The sequence below is a fragment of the Mesoplodon bidens genome (assembly GCF_964165515.1).
Source record: "Mesoplodon bidens genome assembly, chromosome: X".
Taxonomy (NCBI): domain Eukaryota; kingdom Metazoa; phylum Chordata; class Mammalia; order Artiodactyla; family Ziphiidae; genus Mesoplodon; species Mesoplodon bidens.
Genome location: NC_138163.1, coordinates 40,559,045 through 40,581,629, shown reverse-complemented (window position 1 = coordinate 40,581,629; position 22,585 = coordinate 40,559,045). Strand labels below are relative to the sequence as shown.

General features: G+C 60.6%; 1 protein-coding gene across 1 annotated transcript in view; it reads left to right on the top strand.

Moving 5' to 3' along the window:
* Positions 1-22,365, top strand: part of LOC308609313 (uncharacterized protein) — a gene marked incomplete at its 5' end in the record, with an annotated part of 54,221 nt that extends 31,856 nt beyond the window's left edge. Inside the window, 4 exons of the mRNA XM_081223003.1 lie at positions 3,779-3,851; positions 10,845-10,917; positions 17,909-17,981; positions 22,285-22,365. Of these exons, the coding sequence (XP_081079129.1) occupies positions 3,779-3,851; positions 10,845-10,917; positions 17,909-17,981; positions 22,285-22,290 (225 nt within the window). The 3' untranslated portion in view covers positions 22,291-22,365. The remainder of the gene's footprint in view (positions 1-3,778; positions 3,852-10,844; positions 10,918-17,908; positions 17,982-22,284) is intronic.
* Positions 22,366-22,585: the final 220 nt, after the last annotated feature.

The following is a 22,585-nucleotide window of genomic DNA, read 5'->3' as shown; positions in this document are numbered from 1 at the left end:
GGCCAGGCATTTGCAGCACGCTTCAGCTTTCTCCCCACGAGGCCCTGAGCCTCAGTTCAGCGACGAGAAGGCAAGGCCCCGGCTTGCACTGCGGCCTGGCCCTCCAGGCCTCGGCCCTGTGCTTGCACCTGCAGCCCAGCCAGGCAATCAAGGGGAAGAGGTCTGAAGAAGCTGCCTGAAGCTCTCCTCTGTTGGACTGAGAGAAACGCCTCCCCGCCTTGCCCTCTCCCCCATGACCGCCACTCATCCAGCTTGTCTGCCAAGGCCAGGAACGAGGTGCATACCCCTGGGCACACGGCGGTGCCTTCGAGTCCCCGGCCGACCCGATAGGCCGCTTGTGGAACGAGCTGTGCGGTGGCTCGTTCCTGCCCTTTGCCCAGCTCTTCCCTGCCCGGGTGGGGGTGCGTGGTGGGCTGGTTTGGGGGTCCGGTCCCGGGGCGGGGGAGGGTCGGGGTGCGGTGTGGAGGGCGGGCTTCCGACTGGGAGCAAGTCTCCAGGCTGGACCCCCCCCCCCTCCCTCCACACGTACCCCTCCTGGAAGGGTGCTGAAACCCGCCCCGCGCCCCTCTCCTTTTTGCGCCTGTGAGTGGCCCGACACGTTGTCAGGCGACCTAACCTGGGCAGAGCGCAGAGCAGAGCCTTTCCTTGGGGCCGGGTCCTGAGGGAGCTACGCGCTCTGACTGGTCGCCGGCCCCAGGTGCTCTCAGTGTGCCCCTCTGGCCGGGGCCAGCGGCTGCCTCTGCAGAACGTGGAGCCGCTTGTGAAAAATCCCAGGAGTCTTCCCCAAACGAGAGGACCCCCGGGTCGTCCACGGGGAAGGAGGGAGGCCCAGGAATAGGGCGTCCCCCGGCCGCAAAGCTCCTGTTCCCGAGGAAGACGGACCTGGAGCCCCTCGCTGCGGACGGTGCCGTCCCTCTGTGCGTACCGATCGTGGCCCACTTCCATCCCATCGCGAGTGGGTCCTGGATACCCTGTGTCCCAAGGCCCAGGAAGGGCCTCACGGGATCCGGCGGGCCCTGGGGCCCGGACTCTCTTTGAGGGAGCCAGAAGTAAACAAACCGAAACACAGCTGGAACTGTGAGAGAGTGGAACGTGCAGTGCCCCTGCACTACTCTTCCTGGTCTGCGTCTGGCAGCAAGCAGGAAGGAGGAAACGTTCTCCGGGCTGTCTGCAGGGTGCTGCCCCCGACAGGGGACCGGGCGGCCACCTCCTCCCCTTTCCCCGTGGTCCACGGTGGCTGGGCCCGGGGCCACCGCCGGGGCACCGGCAGCGGGTCCTGGGTCCCCGGTGGCCCTGAGACCCCAGGGACCCCACTGGCCGACCTCACTCCTGCAGGGAGGCCCAGGATCCAGGGCCCAGATGCCCTGGGGTGGAGCTTCAGCTCCTTGTTCCTGAACATGGCGGCTGCCGAGGCCCCGGCCCCGAGGGTGGGGAGCGCGGCGGGCCGGGCCTGGCAGCCAGGGGCTCCTCGGTGGGCGAGCCCGGCCCCGAACCCCACCGCGTGTCGCTTCCACACCTACTCTGGAGGCGTGCCCGGCGGCCAGGTTCGGCCCGGGAGTCCTCTGAGTGCTCCAAAGGCAGCCCTCCTCCCGTCACAGGCCTTCCCCAAGGTATATGCACAGGCAGGGGCTGGAGGCCGTGCTCAAAAAGCTTCCGCTTGATGGCACTGTTGCTCCAGAAATGCCCAGCACCTTCGCGAGCGCGGCCTCTCCCTCCGCCCTTTGCGGATCAAAAAAGGCCCAGGGACAAAGGCCCAGGGAGGCCCAAGAGCCATCCTAGCCTTCCGAGTGGGGTGGGCCCTGCTGGGGGGTTGGGGGAGGTGGTGTCTCTTCCTTTGGGGGCTTCTCCTTGGCAGTAGGAGCGCACGGGTAAAGGCATCCCAAGGAACCCTTGCATCGGTGGGTCCATCTCCACACCCCTCTGGGAGTGGTTTCGAGTCCACGTGGCCTGGGCCACACGTGTCCTGGCGACCGGGACCCTGTCATGTCTGCACACCTTAGGACGGGCACCCACCTGGTTCGTGTCGGGCAGAACCCTAGCTCTCTCAGGACATTGATTCCCAGCTAGAGGTGGCACAAGGGCCTGGGTTTCTCCTCTTCCTGCGTGGTTGCCTCTCTGCTGTTCTCATCCAGGTACGTGAACTGGCTTAAGGGCTCAGGAGCAGGCCCGAGAGGGTCTAGGCCACTATGGCAGCGGGAGGAACTGACGGGGTGCCAGGGAGCTGGGGCAGATTGCCCCTGCTCAGCTCCAGGGGTGTCAGGCAGTCACTCTGCCATGGAGTGCCCGGGGTAGGGGGTGCAGGGAGGTGGTTTGGAGTTGCCGGGACGGGGGTAGATCCGGTCCGCAAAGACAGATGACCTTGGGGAGGGCCGTCTGTTCAGCAGACCCTTCTGGGGAGCTCTCCACGGGAGTGTGTCTGTACTCTGGCCTCAAACCCCCCGGACTCGTTCCCTGCTCCACTCGTTCATTCGTAAACACGCAGGTACACGGACGTGTGCGTGGGCGCGCGTGCGTATCACGCGTGCGTCATATGTAAGCACGTGTACGTACGCTTATAGGGCGTGTACAAAAGGTCCCTTCTCTTGTACTTTTTTTCCCTGTAAGCGCCTCGGGGGCGCCGCCGTGGATAGAACTTTCTGCCAGTCAAAGCCAAAGCCCTCACCGTTGCTCGGTGGCCGCTCCCAAGTTGTCCCCGTGTGCGGAGGGAAGCACGCGTCCTTTCTGCCAGCGTATGTATGCTCCCGGGGTTGAATGCAGGTGAAGCCAACGGGCCGCAGAGGGCTGTGTGCATGTCGCCTGCTCCCTGATCCCACCAGGCTCACGTAGTGATAGGTAGTCTTCTGCCTTTTCGGCTGCTCTCACGGCACTATAGGCGTGCCGTGGCGTTGGCACGTCTGTGCGGAGTCGACGTCGTGTTCCGCTAGGTCCCCTCTGGTTCTTTTCGGACAGCTGCCCAGGGTAGGGTGCCCTTGTGTGTGCCCGGAGGCAGGAGCATAGGATGTCTCACGTGCCCCTCGTCTTTGGGCGCTGGGCTTCCGCCTTGTTCCTCCCTCTCCTCTCGTGTCTCCCACGGAACCGGCTCTGAGGCGCGGGCCACTGAGTCGTAGTTACCAGGGTGTGGGTGAGCGAGAGCAGGGGGTACGTTTTCCGGCGTCCGCGTCCACCCAGAGGAGAGGAGCAGGGTAAATCTCAAGTGGGCCACGTCCCAGAGCACGTGCCCTTATGCCCGGAAAGTCCATGCGGTGGACCTTTGTGCGGCCCGAGGGGAGACGAGTTGGTGCCCCTTTACCCACGCGTCGTAGGAGCTGCTGGCAAGTTGTGGAGGACGCACGCGGGCTTGCCAGGATGCCTGGGGGTGTCCCGCCGTAGTCCCACGGGTGCAGAGGCGAGGAGACACGCTCTGCGCCTGTAAACGCCAGGGTGTGATGGCTGTGCTTCCCACCGGAAAGCGTCTTGGGGGGATGACGGGATCAAGGGTTTCACCGGACGCGCTTCTTTGTGTACAAACTGCTTCTGTCTAACGGCCCCCCCTGCCCCGGATGGCACCCGTGCCATTGCGGAGGGACGAGTGGAGCTGATTCTTCATGCTTGCGCCTTGTTCGGAAGTGTTTGGTTGACCCGGGGGTGCCGGTACGAATAGGAACCGAAGGCACTCTCTCTCAGGGTTACTCTGGCGGGGGTGTACGCGCACCCTCCCCCCCCCCCCCCCCGCCGTTCACCAGCACCGTGGCGGTCCCACACTGAGTGATGGGCGTTGTTTGTGTCTTTATCATTGCAGAGGAGACAGAGCGGAAGAAAGGAGGAAGAGGGAAATCGGGGACGTCGGTCACCTCCAGGCGCTGGTGTTCTGGGTGAGTGCGTGCTCCTTGTTCTCTCCCCTTACGCCGTCTGAAATAGTCTGTTTCATCAGAGGAAAACGGCAGTGATTCTGGTAGTTCGGCAAGGCTCAAGAAGGAGGGACTCCCAGGTGGGATCGTGGCACGGGGACACCGGTGTACTGTGCCGGAGTTCTTGGCCATGGTAGGAAAGGCCCTCGAGTCAGATCCTGACTGGGGAGCCGGAAGAAAGAGGTGCATGGGCGAGCCTCTAGAGCATCTGTGTACGGTTACCCTAGGTGATGGGTACGTGGCATTTGAGGTCAGTGTCCTGCGGGAGCGGGGAGAGTGAAAAGGGATCGGGCCCGGGCCGCTTGCACCGGCACCAGGACCCGGGCTGGGCTCCAGCCTCCGTGAAGCCAACCGCCCGTGACGTGATCACTCGGCGCCCCACCTCACCCCCGAGATGCAGCGGTGCCAGCCCAGCCCGACGTGGGGGCCGGCGGTGGGAGACCCTTTGAGGGAGAGCCAGGCCTCGTGGGCTTTTTGCCTCCTGTGCTCTGAGGGGAGCCCGTGATAGCTGTTCCTCCCGTCCTCTCCTGATCGCTCTTGGGCCCAGCTCTCTCCACCACGGCCCTCCACCAAGCCAGGAAGGACTCGGGAACGTGCCCTTGCGGGATGATGAAGAGGGGGCGCCCGCTGGGCGGCGTGGAGGTCTGGCCCGGGGCAGCCCGCTGTAGGGCTCCTTGCACTCCCCAAGTCTGCCTCTTGGACAGAGGCGACCAAGGAACTTGACAGTGTGGGGCCTTTCAGGAGGTGTACGTCCCTTCTTCCGTGTGGGAAGTGTGGCCTGAGTGGGTGCGTGACCAGCAGCCGGAGGTGTTTTCTTTCTGTCTCTGTATGTTCCTTCTCCCTCCTGTCTTCTGTTGAAACAGTCTTGCCGGGAGGAGGGCGCCTCCTACCCTGGCTCAGAGTAATTGAAGGCTTCTCCAGGTGGGCTGGTGAGCGTGTGGCGCCGTGGTTTAGCGAGGCGTCACGGCACAGGGGTCGGCGGCGTGGCTGCCGTTTGGTGGTTAGCGAAGGGCGGAGACAGGGTTCGAGCAGCAAGGGCAGCGTGGCCTTTCTGGGGTGACTCTGCCTTCCCGAGGACCCTGTTTGGCCATCCCAAGAGCCCTTCACGGTACTATCTGGGCGTCGAGTCAAGTCATCCGGCGTGGGGCGTGGGTCCCGGAAGACGTGCACTCGGCACGGCGGGGCTCTTTCGGGTTTTCTTTCCTCGACGCACCTCAGTACCGCGGCTTGAAAGAATTGCCAAGGCCCGGAGGCGCAGCCGATTCGGAGTTAGAGAAAGAGAGGAAGGCGTGCCGAGACAAAAGCGAGGGAAGAGGAGAGAAGACGCGATCACTTCCCGTCCCGTCCCGTCCCGTCCCGTCCCTCCGGTTCCTTCCAGCACGGAGGACGCGTGGTGCTTCCCGAGGCGGCGGTGAACCCGAGCTCTCTTCTCTTTCCAAGGCCTCGTGTCCCCGGAGCACTTGGCATCCAGAGTGTGTTCCTTCAGCCAACATGGGTGGGGCCGGTGGCAGCAGTGGACCCAGTGGCCCACCCCACCCTCCATCCAAGACAGCACAACCAGGCAGGCGCTGAGAGGACGCTTAAGGGCAGGAACCTGTGTCTAAACCACATTCCCCAGTGCACCGGAAAGAAACGAAAGAGGGGTCTCCGGTGGCTCCCAGTCGCTCCGAGGTGTAAAGCACAGCGAGTTGGCGGGAGACGACACCCACCCACACACCCACCCCGGGGGTGTCTTCCCATCCCTGGCCTTCCCCTGGGCGGTGTCAGGAGACTGACCCGCTCCGGCGTCTCTGGGGCAGCGCCCGGCCGCCCTCCCTTCGGACCCGTGTGTGCCACCGTCCACGCCTGAACACCAAACCCCACTCCCACCCCCCCGCCCCCGGGCCGCCGTGGGAGAAGAGCCAGGTCCTCGGGGGCCGTCCATCGTCTTGCCATAGGAGGCCGAGCTCGCCCCGCACCGCGTCTGTGCCTGTGGGCTGCCGGCCCTTTGCTTCGGGCTGCTTGCCTGTCGGTGACTGGTGAGAAGGTGCCTCGCCAGGCACCGGCCAGACGTGACTGGATCTGTGTGCTCACACTCAAGAGTGTTTCCCGAGGTCTTAGGCAAATGTGGGTTGCTAAAGACACAGCTGCCGGTCCCCGGCTGGGTGCCTGGATGCGGAGTCATAAAGGCAGGCGAAGAGGACCCCACAGAGACGAGGCCCCGCAGGATGGAGGGCCAGACTTTGAGGCGCGCCCCTCTGAAGTGGCCAGGTTGATGAGCCATGTTGCTTTTGCCAGGTTGGGCAGGGGTTGGCATTTCGTTTTTCCCTGGGCCGAGGGCAGAGGGAGAGGGCCTGGGGAAGGGGAAGGGCAGGTTGCCACTCGTGGTGCAGTACTGCCATCCAGAGGAACGGGTCCGCCGATGCCGCGAACCCTGTACCCGTCCCTTCGTGGGGAGGAGTGACAAGGGATCGAAGTCGGGAACACTGGACAGTGGCCCCTGGAAGTCAAGAGCCCCGCCTGGGAAGGGGCGGGAAGCATGGCCCGAGGCCCGGCGGTGCCGTGGACGCTCCAGAGACGGGCAGTGGCACAAGGCGCACAGCCCGGCCGCCTGGCGTGTGGGGCTGCAGGAAGCGGAGTCCCGGTGGACCCTGGAGGCCGCCACTTCCGGGCGGGACTAGAGGAAGCTGCTCCGAAGGAGGCCAGGCGACGGTTCTGCGGGCATTTGGCCGCGTGTCCCTTCCCCTCGGAGCCAGAGCAGGTTCGGCCTGGGCGGGCCCAGGGCCCCGGAAGCCTCTCGCGGCCCAGCCAGAGACCACCGCGGGCCACGGGAGTTGTGCCGCCCTTGGCGGCAGCGGCCGAGGCGGGCCCAGTGACCTTTTGCTCTCCAGCTCAGAGACGACACGTGGAGCCTGGCTACCCAGTGCCGAGGGTGCCCGAGGCCCAGCGAGAGCTGGCAGTCGGAGTCCAGAAGGGGACGGCGCTCGCGGGACGCAGGAGCCACCGCAGGAGGAGACCTTCACCTGTGCCCAAGAGTCTAGTCGGTGGCTGCGGTGCCATCTCCCAGGGTCTCCGGGATTGTGGCCCAGGCCTGGCCTGGCCTGTCCCGAGGGCTCCCGGACCGGGTTCCCGGAGAGGAGAGGGCAGGACCCGAGAGGAGAGGAGCTGAGGTGAGCCCCGCCGAGTGGACCCCCGGGCCAGGCATTTGCAGCACGCTTCAGCTTTCTCCCCACGAGGCCCTGAGCCTCAGTTCAGCGACGAGAAGGCAAGGCCCCGGCTTGCACTGCGGCCTGGCCCTCCAGGCCTCGGCCCTGTGCTTGCACCTGCAGCCCAGCCAGGCAATCAAGGGGAAGAGGTCTGAAGAAGCTGCCTGAAGCTCTCCTCTGTTGGACTGAGAGAAACGCCTCCCCGCCTTGCCCTCTCCCCCATGACCGCCACTCATCCAGCTTGTCTGCCAAGGCCAGGAACGAGGTGCATACCCCTGGGCACACGGCGGTGCCTTCGAGTCCCCGGCCGACCCGATAGGCCGCTTGTGGAACGAGCTGTGCGGTGGCTCGTTCCTGCCCTTTGCCCAGCTCTTCCCTGCCCGGGTGGGGGTGCGTGGTGGGCTGGTTTGGGGGTCCGGTCCCGGGGCGGGGGAGGGTCGGGGTGCGGTGTGGAGGGCGGGCTTCCGACTGGGAGCAAGTCTCCAGGCTGGACCCCCCCCCCCTCCCTCCACACGTACCCCTCCTGGAAGGGTGCTGAAACCCGCCCCGCGCCCCTCTCCTTTTTGCGCCTGTGAGTGGCCCGACACGTTGTCAGGCGACCTAACCTGGGCAGAGCGCAGAGCAGAGCCTTTCCTTGGGGCCGGGTCCTGAGGGAGCTACGCGCTCTGACTGGTCGCCGGCCCCAGGTGCTCTCAGTGTGCCCCTCTGGCCGGGGCCAGCGGCTGCCTCTGCAGAACGTGGAGCCGCTTGTGAAAAATCCCAGGAGTCTTCCCCAAACGAGAGGACCCCCGGGTCGTCCACGGGGAAGGAGGGAGGCCCAGGAATAGGGCGTCCCCCGGCCGCAAAGCTCCTGTTCCCGAGGAAGACGGACCTGGAGCCCCTCGCTGCGGACGGTGCCGTCCCTCTGTGCGTACCGATCGTGGCCCACTTCCATCCCATCGCGAGTGGGTCCTGGATACCCTGTGTCCCAAGGCCCAGGAAGGGCCGGCCTCACGGGATCCGGCGGCCCCTGGGGCCCGGACTCTCTTTGAGGGAGCCAGAAGTAAACAAACCGAAACACAGCTGGAACTGTGAGAGAGTGGAACGTGCAGTGCCCCTGCATTACTCTTCCTGGTCTGCGTCTGGCAGCAAGCAGGAAGGAGGAAACGTTCTCCGGGCTGTCTGCAGGGTGCTGCCCCCGACAGGGGACCGGGCGGCCACCTCCTCCCCTTTCCCCGTGGTCCACGGTGGCTGGGCCCGGGGCCACCGCCGGGGCACCGGCAGCGGGTCCTGGGTCCCCGGTGGCCCTGAGACCCCAGGGACCCCACTGGCCGACCTCACTCCTGCAGGGAGGCCCAGGATCCAGGGCCCAGATGCCCTGGGGTGGAGCTTCAGCTCCTTGTTCCTGAACATGGCGGCTGCCGAGGCCCCGGCCCCGAGGGTGGGGAGCGCGGCGGGCCGGGCCTGGCAGCCAGGGGCTCCTCGGTGGGCGAGCCCGGCCCCGAACCCCACCGCGTGTCGCTTCCACACCTACTCTGGAGGCGTGCCCGGCGGCCAGGTTCGGCCCGGGAGTCCTCTGAGTGCTCCAAAGGCAGCCCTCCTCCCGTCACAGGCCTTCCCCAAGGTATATGCACAGGCAGGGGCTGGAGGCCGTGCTCAAAAAGCTTCCGCTTGATGGCACTGTTGCTCCAGAAATGCCCAGCACCTTCGCGAGCGCGGCCTCTCCCTCCGCCCTTTGCGGATCAAAAAAGGCCCAGGGACAAAGGCCCAGGGAGGCCCAAGAGCCATCCTAGCCTTCCGAGTGGGGTGGGCCCTGCTGGGGGGTTGGGGGAGGTGGTGTCTCTTCCTTTGGGGGCTTCTCCTTGGCAGTAGGAGCGCACGGGTAAAGGCATCCCAAGGAACCCTTGCATCGGTGGGTCCATCTCCACACCCCTCTGGGAGTGGTTTCGAGTCCACGTGGCCTGGGCCACACGTGTCCTGGCGACCGGGACCCTGTCATGTCTGCACACCTTAGGACGGGCACCCACCTGGTTCGTGTCGGGCAGAACCCTAGCTCTCTCAGGACATTGATTCCCAGCTAGAGGTGGCACAAGGGCCTGGGTTTCTCCTCTTCCTGCGTGGTTGCCTCTCTGCTGTTCTCATCCAGGTACGTGAACTGGCTTAAGGGCTCAGGAGCAGGCCCGAGAGGGTCTAGGCCACTATGGCAGCGGGAGGAACTGACGGGGTGCCAGGGAGCTGGGGCAGATTGCCCCTGCTCAGCTCCAGGGGTGTCAGGCAGTCACTCTGCCATGGAGTGCCCGGGGTAGGGGGTGCAGGGAGGTGGTTTGGAGTTGCCGGGACGGGGGTAGATCCGGTCCGCAAAGACAGATGACCTTGGGGAGGGCCGTCTGTTCAGCAGACCCTTCTGGGGAGCTCTCCACGGGAGTGTGTCTGTACTCTGGCCTCAAACCCCCCGGACTCGTTCCCTGCTCCACTCGTTCATTCGTAAACACGCAGGTACACGGACGTGTGCGTGGGCGCGCGTGCGTATCACGCGTGCGTCATATGTAAGCACGTGTACGTACGCTTATAGGGCGTGTACAAAAGGTCCCTTCTCTTGTACTTTTTTTCCCTGTAAGCGCCTCGGGGGCGCCGCCGTGGATAGAACTTTCTGCCAGTCAAAGCCAAAGCCCTCACCGTTGCTCGGTGGCCGCTCCCAAGTTGTCCCCGTGTGCGGAGGGAAGCACGCGTCCTTTCTGCCAGCGTATGTATGCTCCCGGGGTTGAATGCAGGTGAAGCCAACGGGCCGCAGAGGGCTGTGTGCATGTCGCCTGCTCCCTGATCCCACCAGGCTCACGTAGTGATAGGTAGTCTTCTGCCTTTTCGGCTGCTCTCACGGCACTATAGGCGTGCCGTGGCGTTGGCACGTCTGTGCGGAGTCGACGTCGTGTTCCGCTAGGTCCCCTCTGGTTCTTTTCGGACAGCTGCCCAGGGTAGGGTGCCCTTGTGTGTGCCCGGAGGCAGGAGCATAGGATGTCTCACGTGCCCCTCGTCTTTGGGCGCTGGGCTTCCGCCTTGTTCCTCCCTCTCCTCTCGTGTCTCCCACGGAACCGGCTCTGAGGCGCGGGCCACTGAGTCGTAGTTACCAGGGTGTGGGTGAGCGAGAGCAGGGGGTACGTTTTCCGGCGTCCGCGTCCACCCAGAGGAGAGGAGCAGGGTAAATCTCAAGTGGGCCACGTCCCAGAGCACGTGCCCTTATGCCCGGAAAGTCCATGCGGTGGACCTTTGTGCGGCCCGAGGGGAGACGAGTTGGTGCCCCTTTACCCACGCGTCGTAGGAGCTGCTGGCAAGTTGTGGAGGACGCACGCGGGCTTGCCAGGATGCCTGGGGGTGTCCCGCCGTAGTCCCACGGGTGCAGAGGCGAGGAGACACGCTCTGCGCCTGTAAACGCCAGGGTGTGATGGCTGTGCTTCCCACCGGAAAGCGTCTTGGGGGGATGACGGGATCAAGGGTTTCACCGGACGCGCTTCTTTGTGTACAAACTGCTTCTGTCTAACGGCCCCCCCTGCCCCGGATGGCACCCGTGCCATTGCGGAGGGACGAGTGGAGCTGATTCTTCATGCTTGCGCCTTGTTCGGAAGTGTTTGGTTGACCCGGGGGTGCCGGTACGAATAGGAACCGAAGGCACTCTCTCTCAGGGTTACTCTGGCGGGGGTGTACGCGCACCCTCCCCCCCCCCCCCCCCCGCCGTTCACCAGCACCGTGGCGGTCCCACACTGAGTGATGGGCGTTGTTTGTGTCTTTATCATTGCAGAGGAGACAGAGCGGAAGAAAGGAGGAAGAGGGAAATCGGGGACGTCGGTCACCTCCAGGCGCTGGTGTTCTGGGTGAGTGCGTGCTCCTTGTTCTCTCCCCTTACGCCGTCTGAAATAGTCTGTTTCATCAGAGGAAAACGGCAGTGATTCTGGTAGTTCGGCAAGGCTCAAGAAGGAGGGACTCCCAGGTGGGATCGTGGCACGGGGACACCGGTGTACTGTGCCGGAGTTCTTGGCCATGGTAGGAAAGGCCCTCGAGTCAGATCCTGACTGGGGAGCCGGAAGAAAGAGGTGCATGGGCGAGCCTCTAGAGCATCTGTGTACGGTTACCCTAGGTGATGGGTACGTGGCATTTGAGGTCAGTGTCCTGCGGGAGCGGGGAGAGTGAAAAGGGATCGGGCCCGGGCCGCTTGCACCGGCACCAGGACCCGGGCTGGGCTCCAGCCTCCGTGAAGCCAACCGCCCGTGACGTGATCACTCGGCGCCCCACCTCACCCCCGAGATGCAGCGGTGCCAGCCCAGCCCGACGTGGGGGCCGGCGGTGGGAGACCCTTTGAGGGAGAGCCAGGCCTCGTGGGCTTTTTGCCTCCTGTGCTCTGAGGGGAGCCCGTGATAGCTGTTCCTCCCGTCCTCTCCTGATCGCTCTTGGGCCCAGCTCTCTCCACCACGGCCCTCCACCAAGCCAGGAAGGACTCGGGAACGTGCCCTTGCGGGATGATGAAGAGGGGGCGCCCGCTGGGCGGCGTGGAGGTCTGGCCCGGGGCAGCCCGCTGTAGGGCTCCTTGCACTCCCCAAGTCTGCCTCTTGGACAGAGGCGACCAAGGAACTTGACAGTGTGGGGCCTTTCAGGAGGTGTACGTCCCTTCTTCCGTGTGGGAAGTGTGGCCTGAGTGGGTGCGTGACCAGCAGCCGGAGGTGTTTTCTTTCTGTCTCTGTATGTTCCTTCTCCCTCCTGTCTTCTGTTGAAACAGTCTTGCCGGGAGGAGGGCGCCTCCTACCCTGGCTCAGAGTAATTGAAGGCTTCTCCAGGTGGGCTGGTGAGCGTGTGGCGCCGTGGTTTAGCGAGGCGTCACGGCACAGGGGTCGGCGGCGTGGCTGCCGTTTGGTGGTTAGCGAAGGGCGGAGACAGGGTTCGAGCAGCAAGGGCAGCGTGGCCTTTCTGGGGTGACTCTGCCTTCCCGAGGACCCTGTTTGGCCATCCCAAGAGCCCTTCACGGTACTATCTGGGCGTCGAGTCAAGTCATCCGGCGTGGGGCGTGGGTCCCGGAAGACGTGCACTCGGCACGGCGGGGCTCTTTCGGGTTTTCTTTCCTCGACGCACCTCAGTACCGCGGCTTGAAAGAATTGCCAAGGCCCGGAGGCGCAGCCGATTCGGAGTTAGAGAAAGAGAGGAAGGCGTGCCGAGACAAAAGCGAGGGAAGAGGAGAGAAGACGCGATCACTTCCCGTCCCGTCCCGTCCCGTCCCGTCCCTCCGGTTCCTTCCAGCACGGAGGACGCGTGGTGCTTCCCGAGGCGGCGGTGAACCCGAGCTCTCTTCTCTTTCCAAGGCCTCGTGTCCCCGGAGCACTTGGCATCCAGAGTGTGTTCCTTCAGCCAACATGGGTGGGGCCGGTGGCAGCAGTGGACCCAGTGGCCCACCCCACCCTCCATCCAAGACAGCACAACCAGGCAGGCGCTGAGAGGACGCTTAAGGGCAGGAACCTGTGTCTAAACCACATTCCCCAGTGCACCGGAAAGAAACGAAAGAGGGGTCTCCGGTGGCTCCCAGTCGCTCCGAGGTGTAAAGCACAGCGAGTTGGCGGGAGACGACACCCACCCACACACCCACCCCGGGGGTGTCTTCCCATCCCTGGCCTTCCCCTGGGCGGTGTCAGGAGACTGACCCGCTCCGGCGTCTCTGGGGCAGCGCCCGGCCGCCCTCCCTTCGGACCCGTGTGTGCCACCGTCCACGCCTGAACACCAAACCCCACTCCCACCCCCCCGCCCCCGGGCCGCCGTGGGAGAAGAGCCAGGTCCTCGGGGGCCGTCCATCGTCTTGCCATAGGAGGCCGAGCTCGCCCCGCACCGCGTCTGTGCCTGTGGGCTGCCGGCCCTTTGCTTCGGGCTGCTTGCCTGTCGGTGACTGGTGAGAAGGTGCCTCGCCAGGCACCGGCCAGACGTGACTGGATCTGTGTGCTCACACTCAAGAGTGTTTCCCGAGGTCTTAGGCAAATGTGGGTTGCTAAAGACACAGCTGCCGGTCCCCGGCTGGGTGCCTGGATGCGGAGTCATAAAGGCAGGCGAAGAGGACCCCACAGAGACGAGGCCCCGCAGGATGGAGGGCCAGACTTTGAGGCGCGCCCCTCTGAAGTGGCCAGGTTGATGAGCCATGTTGCTTTTGCCAGGTTGGGCAGGGGTTGGCATTTCGTTTTTCCCTGGGCCGAGGGCAGAGGGAGAGGGCCTGGGGAAGGGGAAGGGCAGGTTGCCACTCGTGGTGCAGTACTGCCATCCAGAGGAACGGGTCCGCCGATGCCGCGAACCCTGTACCCGTCCCTTCGTGGGGAGGAGTGACAAGGGATCGAAGTCGGGAACACTGGACAGTGGCCCCTGGAAGTCAAGAGCCCCGCCTGGGAAGGGGCGGGAAGCATGGCCCGAGGCCCGGCGGTGCCGTGGACGCTCCAGAGACGGGCAGTGGCACAAGGCGCACAGCCCGGCCGCCTGGCGTGTGGGGCTGCAGGAAGCGGAGTCCCGGTGGACCCTGGAGGCCGCCACTTCCGGGCGGGACTAGAGGAAGCTGCTCCGAAGGAGGCCAGGCGACGGTTCTGCGGGCATTTGGCCGCGTGTCCCTTCCCCTCGGAGCCAGAGCAGGTTCGGCCTGGGCGGGCCCAGGGCCCCGGAAGCCTCTCGCGGCCCAGCCAGAGACCACCGCGGGCCACGGGAGTTGTGCCGCCCTTGGCGGCAGCGGCCGAGGCGGGCCCAGTGACCTTTTGCTCTCCAGCTCAGAGACGACACGTGGAGCCTGGCTACCCAGTGCCGAGGGTGCCCGAGGCCCAGCGAGAGCTGGCAGTCGGAGTCCAGAAGGGGACGGCGCTCGCGGGACGCAGGAGCCACCGCAGGAGGAGACCTTCACCTGTGCCCAAGAGTCTAGTCGGTGGCTGCGGTGCCATCTCCCAGGGTCTCCGGGATTGTGGCCCAGGCCTGGCCTGGCCTGTCCCGAGGGCTCCCGGACCGGGTTCCCGGAGAGGAGAGGGCAGGACCCGAGAGGAGAGGAGCTGAGGTGAGCCCCGCCGAGTGGACCCCCGGGCCAGGCATTTGCAGCACGCTTCAGCTTTCTCCCCACGAGGCCCTGAGCCTCAGTTCAGCGACGAGAAGGCAAGGCCCCGGCTTGCACTGCGGCCTGGCCCTCCAGGCCTCGGCCCTGTGCTTGCACCTGCAGCCCAGCCAGGCAATCAAGGGGAAGAGGTCTGAAGAAGCTGCCTGAAGCTCTCCTCTGTTGGACTGAGAGAAACGCCTCCCCGCCTTGCCCTCTCCCCCATGACCGCCACTCATCCAGCTTGTCTGCCAAGGCCAGGAACGAGGTGCATACCCCTGGGCACACGGCGGTGCCTTCGAGTCCCCGGCCGACCCGATAGGCCGCTTGTGGAACGAGCTGTGCGGTGGCTCGTTCCTGCCCTTTGCCCAGCTCTTCCCTGCCCGGGTGGGGGTGCGTGGTGGGCTGGTTTGGGGGTCCGGTCCCGGGGCGGGGGAGGGTCGGGGTGCGGTGTGGAGGGCGGGCTTCCGACTGGGAGCAAGTCTCCAGGCTGGACCCCCCCCCCCTCCCTCCACACGTACCCCTCCTGGAAGGGTGCTGAAACCCGCCCCGCGCCCCTCTCCTTTTTGCGCCTGTGAGTGGCCCGACACGTTGTCAGGCGACCTAACCTGGGCAGAGCGCAGAGCAGAGCCTTTCCTTGGGGCCGGGTCCTGAGGGAGCTACGCGCTCTGACTGGTCGCCGGCCCCAGGTGCTCTCAGTGTGCCCCTCTGGCCGGGGCCAGCGGCTGCCTCTGCAGAACGTGGAGCCGCTTGTGAAAAATCCCAGGAGTCTTCCCCAAACGAGAGGACCCCCGGGTCGTCCACGGGGAAGGAGGGAGGCCCAGGAATAGGGCGTCCCCCGGCCGCAAAGCTCCTGTTCCCGAGGAAGACGGACCTGGAGCCCCTCGCTGCGGACGGTGCCGTCCCTCTGTGCGTACCGATCGTGGCCCACTTCCATCCCATCGCGAGTGGGTCCTGGATACCCTGTGTCCCAAGGCCCAGGAAGGGCCGGCCTCACGGGATCCGGCGGCCCCTGGGGCCCGGACTCTCTTTGAGGGAGCCAGAAGTAAACAAACCGAAACACAGCTGGAACTGTGAGAGAGTGGAACGTGCAGTGCCCCTGCATTACTCTTCCTGGTCTGCGTCTGGCAGCAAGCAGGAAGGAGGAAACGTTCTCCGGGCTGTCTGCAGGGTGCTGCCCCCGACAGGGGACCGGGCGGCCACCTCCTCCCCTTTCCCCGTGGTCCACGGTGGCTGGGCCCGGGGCCACCGCCGGGGCACCGGCAGCGGGTCCTGGGTCCCCGGTGGCCCTGAGACCCCAGGGACCCCACTGGCCGACCTCACTCCTGCAGGGAGGCCCAGGATCCAGGGCCCAGATGCCCTGGGGTGGAGCTTCAGCTCCTTGTTCCTGAACATGGCGGCTGCCGAGGCCCCGGCCCCGAGGGTGGGGAGCGCGGCGGGCCGGGCCTGGCAGCCAGGGGCTCCTCGGTGGGCGAGCCCGGCCCCGAACCCCACCGCGTGTCGCTTCCACACCTACTCTGGAGGCGTGCCCGGCGGCCAGGTTCGGCCCGGGAGTCCTCTGAGTGCTCCAAAGGCAGCCCTCCTCCCGTCACAGGCCTTCCCCAAGGTATATGCACAGGCAGGGGCTGGAGGCCGTGCTCAAAAAGCTTCCGCTTGATGGCACTGTTGCTCCAGAAATGCCCAGCACCTTCGCGAGCGCGGCCTCTCCCTCCGCCCTTTGCGGATCAAAAAAGGCCCAGGGACAAAGGCCCAGGGAGGCCCAAGAGCCATCCTAGCCTTCCGAGTGGGGTGGGCCCTGCTGGGGGGTTGGGGGAGGTGGTGTCTCTTCCTTTGGGGGCTTCTCCTTGGCAGTAGGAGCGCACGGGTAAAGGCATCCCAAGGAACCCTTGCATCGGTGGGTCCATCTCCACACCCCTCTGGGAGTGGTTTCGAGTCCACGTGGCCTGGGCCACACGTGTCCTGGCGACCGGGACCCTGTCATGTCTGCACACCTTAGGACGGGCACCCACCTGGTTCGTGTCGGGCAGAACCCTAGCTCTCTCAGGACATTGATTCCCAGCTAGAGGTGGCACAAGGGCCTGGGTTTCTCCTCTTCCTGCGTGGTTGCCTCTCTGCTGTTCTCATCCAGGTACGTGAACTGGCTTAAGGGCTCAGGAGCAGGCCCGAGAGGGTCTAGGCCACTATGGCAGCGGGAGGAACTGACGGGGTGCCAGGGAGCTGGGGCAGATTGCCCCTGCTCAGCTCCAGGGGTGTCAGGCAGTCACTCTGCCATGGAGTGCCCGGGGTAGGGGGTGCAGGGAGGTGGTTTGGAGTTGCCGGGACGGGGGTAGATCCGGTCCGCAAAGACAGATGACCTTGGGGAGGGCCGTCTGTTCAGCAGACCCTTCTGGGGAGCTCTCCACGGGAGTGTGTCTGTACTCTGGCCTCAAACCCCCCGGACTCGTTCCCTGCTCCACTCGTTCATTCGTAAACACGCAGGTACACGGACGTGTGCGTGGGCGCGCGTGCGTATCACGCGTGCGTCATATGTAAGCACGTGTACGTACGCTTATAGGGCGTGTACAAAAGGTCCCTTCTCTTGTACTTTTTTTCCCTGTAAGCGCCTCGGGGGCGCCGCCGTGGATAGAACTTTCTGCCAGTCAAAGCCAAAGCCCTCACCGTTGCTCGGTGGCCGCTCCCAAGTTGTCCCCGTGTGCGGAGGGAAGCACGCGTCCTTTCTGCCAGCGTATGTATGCTCCCGGGGTTGAATGCAGGTGAAGCCAACGGGCCGCAGAGGGCTGTGTGCATGTCGCCTGCTCCCTGATCCCACCAGGCTCACGTAGTGATAGGTAGTCTTCTGCCTTTTCGGCTGCTCTCACGGCACTATAGGCGTGCCGTGGCGTTGGCACGTCTGTGCGGAGTCGACGTCGTGTTCCGCTAGGTCCCCTCTGGTTCTTTTCGGACAGCTGCCCAGGGTAGGGTGCCCTTGTGTGTGCCCGGAGGCAGGAGCATAGGATGTCTCACGTGCCCCTCGTCTTTGGGCGCTGGGCTTCCGCCTTGTTCCTCCCTCTCCTCTCGTGTCTCCCACGGAACCGGCTCTGAGGCGCGGGCCACTGAGTCGTAGTTACCAGGGTGTGGGTGAGCGAGAGCAGGGGGTACGTTTTCCGGCGTCCGCGTCCACCCAGAGGAGAGGAGCAGGGTAAATCTCAAGTGGGCCACGTCCCAGAGCACGTGCCCTTATGCCCGGAAAGTCCATGCGGTGGACCTTTGTGCGGCCCGAGGGGAGACGAGTTGGTGCCCCTTTACCCACGCGTCGTAGGAGCTGCTGGCAAGTTGTGGAGGACGCACGCGGGCTTGCCAGGATGCCTGGGGGTGTCCCGCCGTAGTCCCACGGGTGCAGAGGCGAGGAGACACGCTCTGCGCCTGTAAACGCCAGGGTGTGATGGCTGTGCTTCCCACCGGAAAGCGTCTTGGGGGGATGACGGGATCAAGGGTTTCACCGGACGCGCTTCTTTGTGTACAAACTGCTTCTGTCTAACGGCCCCCCCTGCCCCGGATGGCACCCGTGCCATTGCGGAGGGACGAGTGGAGCTGATTCTTCATGCTTGCGCCTTGTTCGGAAGTGTTTGGTTGACCCGGGGGTGCCGGTACGAATAGGAACCGAAGGCACTCTCTCTCAGGGTTACTCTGGCGGGGGTGTACGCGCACCCTCCCCCCCCCCCCCCCGCCGTTCACCAGCACCGTGGCGGTCCCACACTGAGTGATGGGCGTTGTTTGTGTCTTTATCATTGCAGAGGAGACAGAGCGGAAGAAAGGAGGAAGAGGGAAATCGGGGACGTCGGTCACCTCCAGGCGCTGGTGTTCTGGGTGAGTGCGTGCTCCTTGTTCTCTCCCCTTACGCCGTCTGAAATAGTCTGTTTCATCAGAGGAAAACGGCAGTGATTCTGGTAGTTCGGCAAGGCTCAAGAAGGAGGGACTCCCAGGTGGGATCGTGGCACGGGGACACCGGTGTACTGTGCCGGAGTTCTTGGCCATGGTAGGAAAGGCCCTCGAGTCAGATCCTGACTGGGGAGCCGGAAGAAAGAGGTGCATGGGCGAGCCTCTAGAGCATCTGTGTACGGTTACCCTAGGTGATGGGTACGTGGCATTTGAGGTCAGTGTCCTGCGGGAGCGGGGAGAGTGAAAAGGGATCGGGCCCGGGCCGCTTGCACCGGCACCAGGACCCGGGCTGGGCTCCAGCCTCCGTGAAGCCAACCGCCCGTGACGTGATCACTCGGCGCCCCACCTCACCCCCGAGATGCAGCGGTGCCAGCCCAGCCCGACGTGGGGGCCGGCGGTGGGAGACCCTTTGAGGGAGAGCCAGGCCTCGTGGGCTTTTTGCCTCCTGTGCTCTGAGGGGAGCCCGTGATAGCTGTTCCTCCCGTCCTCTCCTGATCGCTCTTGGGCCCAGCTCTCTCCACCACGGCCCTCCACCAAGCCAGGAAGGACTCGGGAACGTGCCCTTGCGGGATGATGAAGAGGGGGCGCCCGCTGGGCGGCGTGGAGGTCTGGCCCGGGGCAGCCCGCTGTAGGGCTCCTTGCACTCCCCAAGTCTGCCTCTTGGACAGAGGCGACCAAGGAACTTGACAGTGTGGGGCCTTTCAGGAGGTGTACGTCCCTTCTTCCGTGTGGGAAGTGTGGCCTGAGTGGGTGCATAGTAGAATTGTGCGTACAGAGCAATTTATGAAGCAAACAGTTAGTGAGAGTCTACTGTGTTAAGGTACAATCTTCACATTGTGTACATTTCCTTGACACAAGCTGTCTTGAAAACAGTGCTTAATCAGTTGCAGACCACCTTCTTAAGATTGACAAAGGCTCCCATGGATACTTGCAGAGAATGTAGGTGGAAATATAAAGTTTACAGGTGATGGTAGTTAAGATTGCAGAGGTATACAAAAAAATTAATCACTAGATTAATTAATCAGTTCTAAAGTCTAGAACCCTAATAAAAATTTTAAGTGTATAATGGGATCTTCTTGTCATAAATAATGTAGGTGGACACTTAAAGTTGTCTTCTTTGAAATGATAGCATTTGAGATTTAGAGGTGTAAAAAGCTTTTGGAATTATTAAAATTATTGAGTATTTTCTTTTTGAAAGGACATAACTGTGGACCACATTTTTCAAATCATCATCAATTTCTTTTCAACAGTTTTTGCTTCTATAACCTACTCTGTTGCAGTTTTAAAAATCAATGAGTTTTTTCCCCGATGTACCTTTTTGAAAAATCCTAATATGTAGTTTCATTACCTGGGTTTTATGCTGGAATTCTGTTCCAAGGTTATTCCTATTTTTGAAGCTTGTCTTGAGTTTCCGGTTGGGTTTTGAATTCTTCATTTTTTCTGCAATGATCACCACTGTAAATGTACACATACTTTCAGGAAAGGTTTACTAATATGTATTAAATAAATGGAGCACTTTTTGCCTGCTGAGGTTTCAGACACATATAAATACAACGCATTGTTGATTATAAAAGTACCCCCGTGGAGTTGTAGGGGCAGAGGGCTGGTGGTGGAAGTGGTAGCAAGATGAAATATGCCCCCGACCTAAAATAAAAACGCCATCAACACCAAATGGTGGTGAAGATGTGGAGCAACAGGAACATTCACTGCCAGTGGGAATGCAAAATGTTCTAGACACTTCAGAAGATAGTTTGGCACTTTTGTAGGAAGGTACACATACTCCTACCATAAAATCCATCACACAGAAATGTGTACACGAATGTTTGTAGCAGTTTTATTCATAATTGCCAAAACTTGGAAGCAACCAAGATGTCCTTCAGACAAACTTCGGTGCGGAATAAAAGAAAGGAGCTATGAAGCTACAAAGGTACATGTGGAGGAATCCTAAATGCACATTGCTAAATTAAAAAAGCCAACCTGGGCTTCCCTGGTGGCACAGTGGTTGGGAGTCTGCCTGCCGATGCAGGGCACGCGGGTTTGTGCCCCGGTCCAGGAGGATCCCACATGCCGCGGAGTGGCTGGGCCCGTGAGCCGTGGCCGCTGAGCCTGCGCGTCCGGAGCCTGTGCTCCGCAACGTGGGAGGCCACAGCAGTGAGAGGCCCGCGTACCGCAAAAAAAAAAAAAAAAAGCCAACCTGAAAAAAAAAAAATACTGTAGCAAGAAAAGGCAAAAACTATGGAGACAGTGAAAAGATAAGTGGTTATCAGGGATTCCATGGGAGGGATGGAGAGATGAATAGGTGGAACACAGGGGATTTTTTTTTAGGGGGGTGATAAAACTCTAATGGTGGACGCATATCATTATGTATTTGTCAAAACCCATAGAAGTATGACACAAATGTTGAACCCCAATGTAAACTAGAGTTTGTTACCAGTTATAACAAATGTGCAACATTAATGGAAGCTGTTAACAGGGGAAGCTGGAGTGAGGGGTAGGCAAGGGTTTATACTGAATTCTCTGTACTTTCCACTCATTCTTCTGTAAGGCTAAAACTACTAAAAAATATAATTTGAAAAAAAGCTATCAAGCAGTTCATTTCTTAAATATATAACGTTGAAAAGAGATTGCACTGTACATTAATACAAATTAGAAAATTTTTACAACCTTAATTGAGCATCCAAAAAGAGATGCTCCCCAAAATCTGAGTGTAGAATGATATGTGCTATATGATGATTAACTGAAACAGTTGTATAGAATGTTACGAGAGTGAAGGTGAGAGGTTAAAATATGGTGTTAGGCAAAAGATACCCATCTGAATGGGGGTGAAGGGTACTGGAGTATGCTACTCCAAAATATTCCTCTTTGTAATATTTTGAGATAAAGGCCATTGAGAACCCGCCAACACGTGAAAAGCTCCAAAAACAGGGCACAGGCTTTCCTTCTACAAAGGAAATTTCCATTTATAAGGGAAATTTCTTTGTAAAAAGTGTCTCTCTCTTCCTTACCAGGAAGAGGAGGACTTGCAAACTCTTATTTAACTTTGACATGTAACATTGTTTAAGGTGTACAACTATGATGCATATAACATTAAGATGTACAGCTATGATGATTTGTATACATATATCTGGCAAAATAATTACCACAATAAGGTTAGTTAACACATCTGTCTCCTCACACAACCGTCTCCTCACATAGCTTTTTGTGTGGTGAGAACTTTTTAAGATTTGCTCTTAGCAACTTTCAAGTATACAAGAAATTATCATGCTGTACATTAAATCTCCAGCACTTATTCAATCATCTTATAACTAGAAATTTGTACTTTTTGCCCATCTTCACCTATTTCCCCTGCCCCTAGCAGATCCCACATATAGATGAGTATAGTATTTGTCTCTCGGCTTGTTTCACTTAGCATAATGCCTTCAAGGTTTATCCATGTTGCCGCAAGTAGTAGAATTCCTTCTTTTCTGTGACTGAACAGTAATTCATTGTGTGTGTGTGTGTGTGTGTATGTATCACATTCTCTTGGCTTTTCCTTTTTTTCCTGGCCGCGTCACACAACTTGTGGGATTTTTAGTTCCCCGACCAGGGATTGAACGGGGGCCCTCAGCAGTGAGAGCACAGAGCCGTAACCACTTGACTGCTGAGGAATTCCCTATATCACATTTTCTTTCTTTATCCATTCCTCCCTTGATGGACACCTAGTTGTTTCCATGTTTTGGCTATTGTATTGATAAATAATGCTGCAGTGAAGGTGGGAGTGCAGATATCTCTTTGAGATAAATGGATTCTTTTCCTTCAGATATATACCCAGAAGTGGGATTGCTGGATCATATGGTAGTTTTATTTTTGAGAAACTTCTATACTGTTCCATAGTGGCTAAACCAGTTTATGTTCCCACTAACAATGCACAAGGGTTCCCTTTTTTTCTACATCCTTGCCAGTACGTGTTAGCTATTATCTTTTGCTAACTCTTCTCAATGGAGAAGGCATGACTTAAATATCTGCATGAACAACTTTACTAAAAACACCCTTGTTTACCATACTTTTCCTGGTCAGCTTCCCAAAACCTGCCTCCCCAACCCAGAAGCCCCCAAATCCCCATTCCTTGTTTAGCCTAAGATGGTATATAGGCTCAACTTCTAACCACCCCTTTGCGTTACTTACTGCTGAATGCTCCCATTTACTTGGGCATTACACATGTTAACTTCTATTTATTTGTTTTTCTCTTCAGGTGTAAAACCTAGGATTTCTTTTTCCTCCCTTAAAAGGGACATTCATCTGGTGAATCCTGTCCCAGTTATCTCATCACTCCTCTAAATAGGTTCAAACAAGCCTGAATACTTACAGTGAACACAGCTTAAGTCTGTCTATGAACAGGTAATATTCACATCTCCTTTGCCCTCTGTTGCAAGTGTCAGCTTGAGTCAGTCATTTTAAAAGGCTATATATACATGCATCATTTATTTCTGTGTTCCTAGCTAGAATTGTCATTAGAGTCTGTGGAAAAAAAATTACCTTAGTTTTGGGTAAAT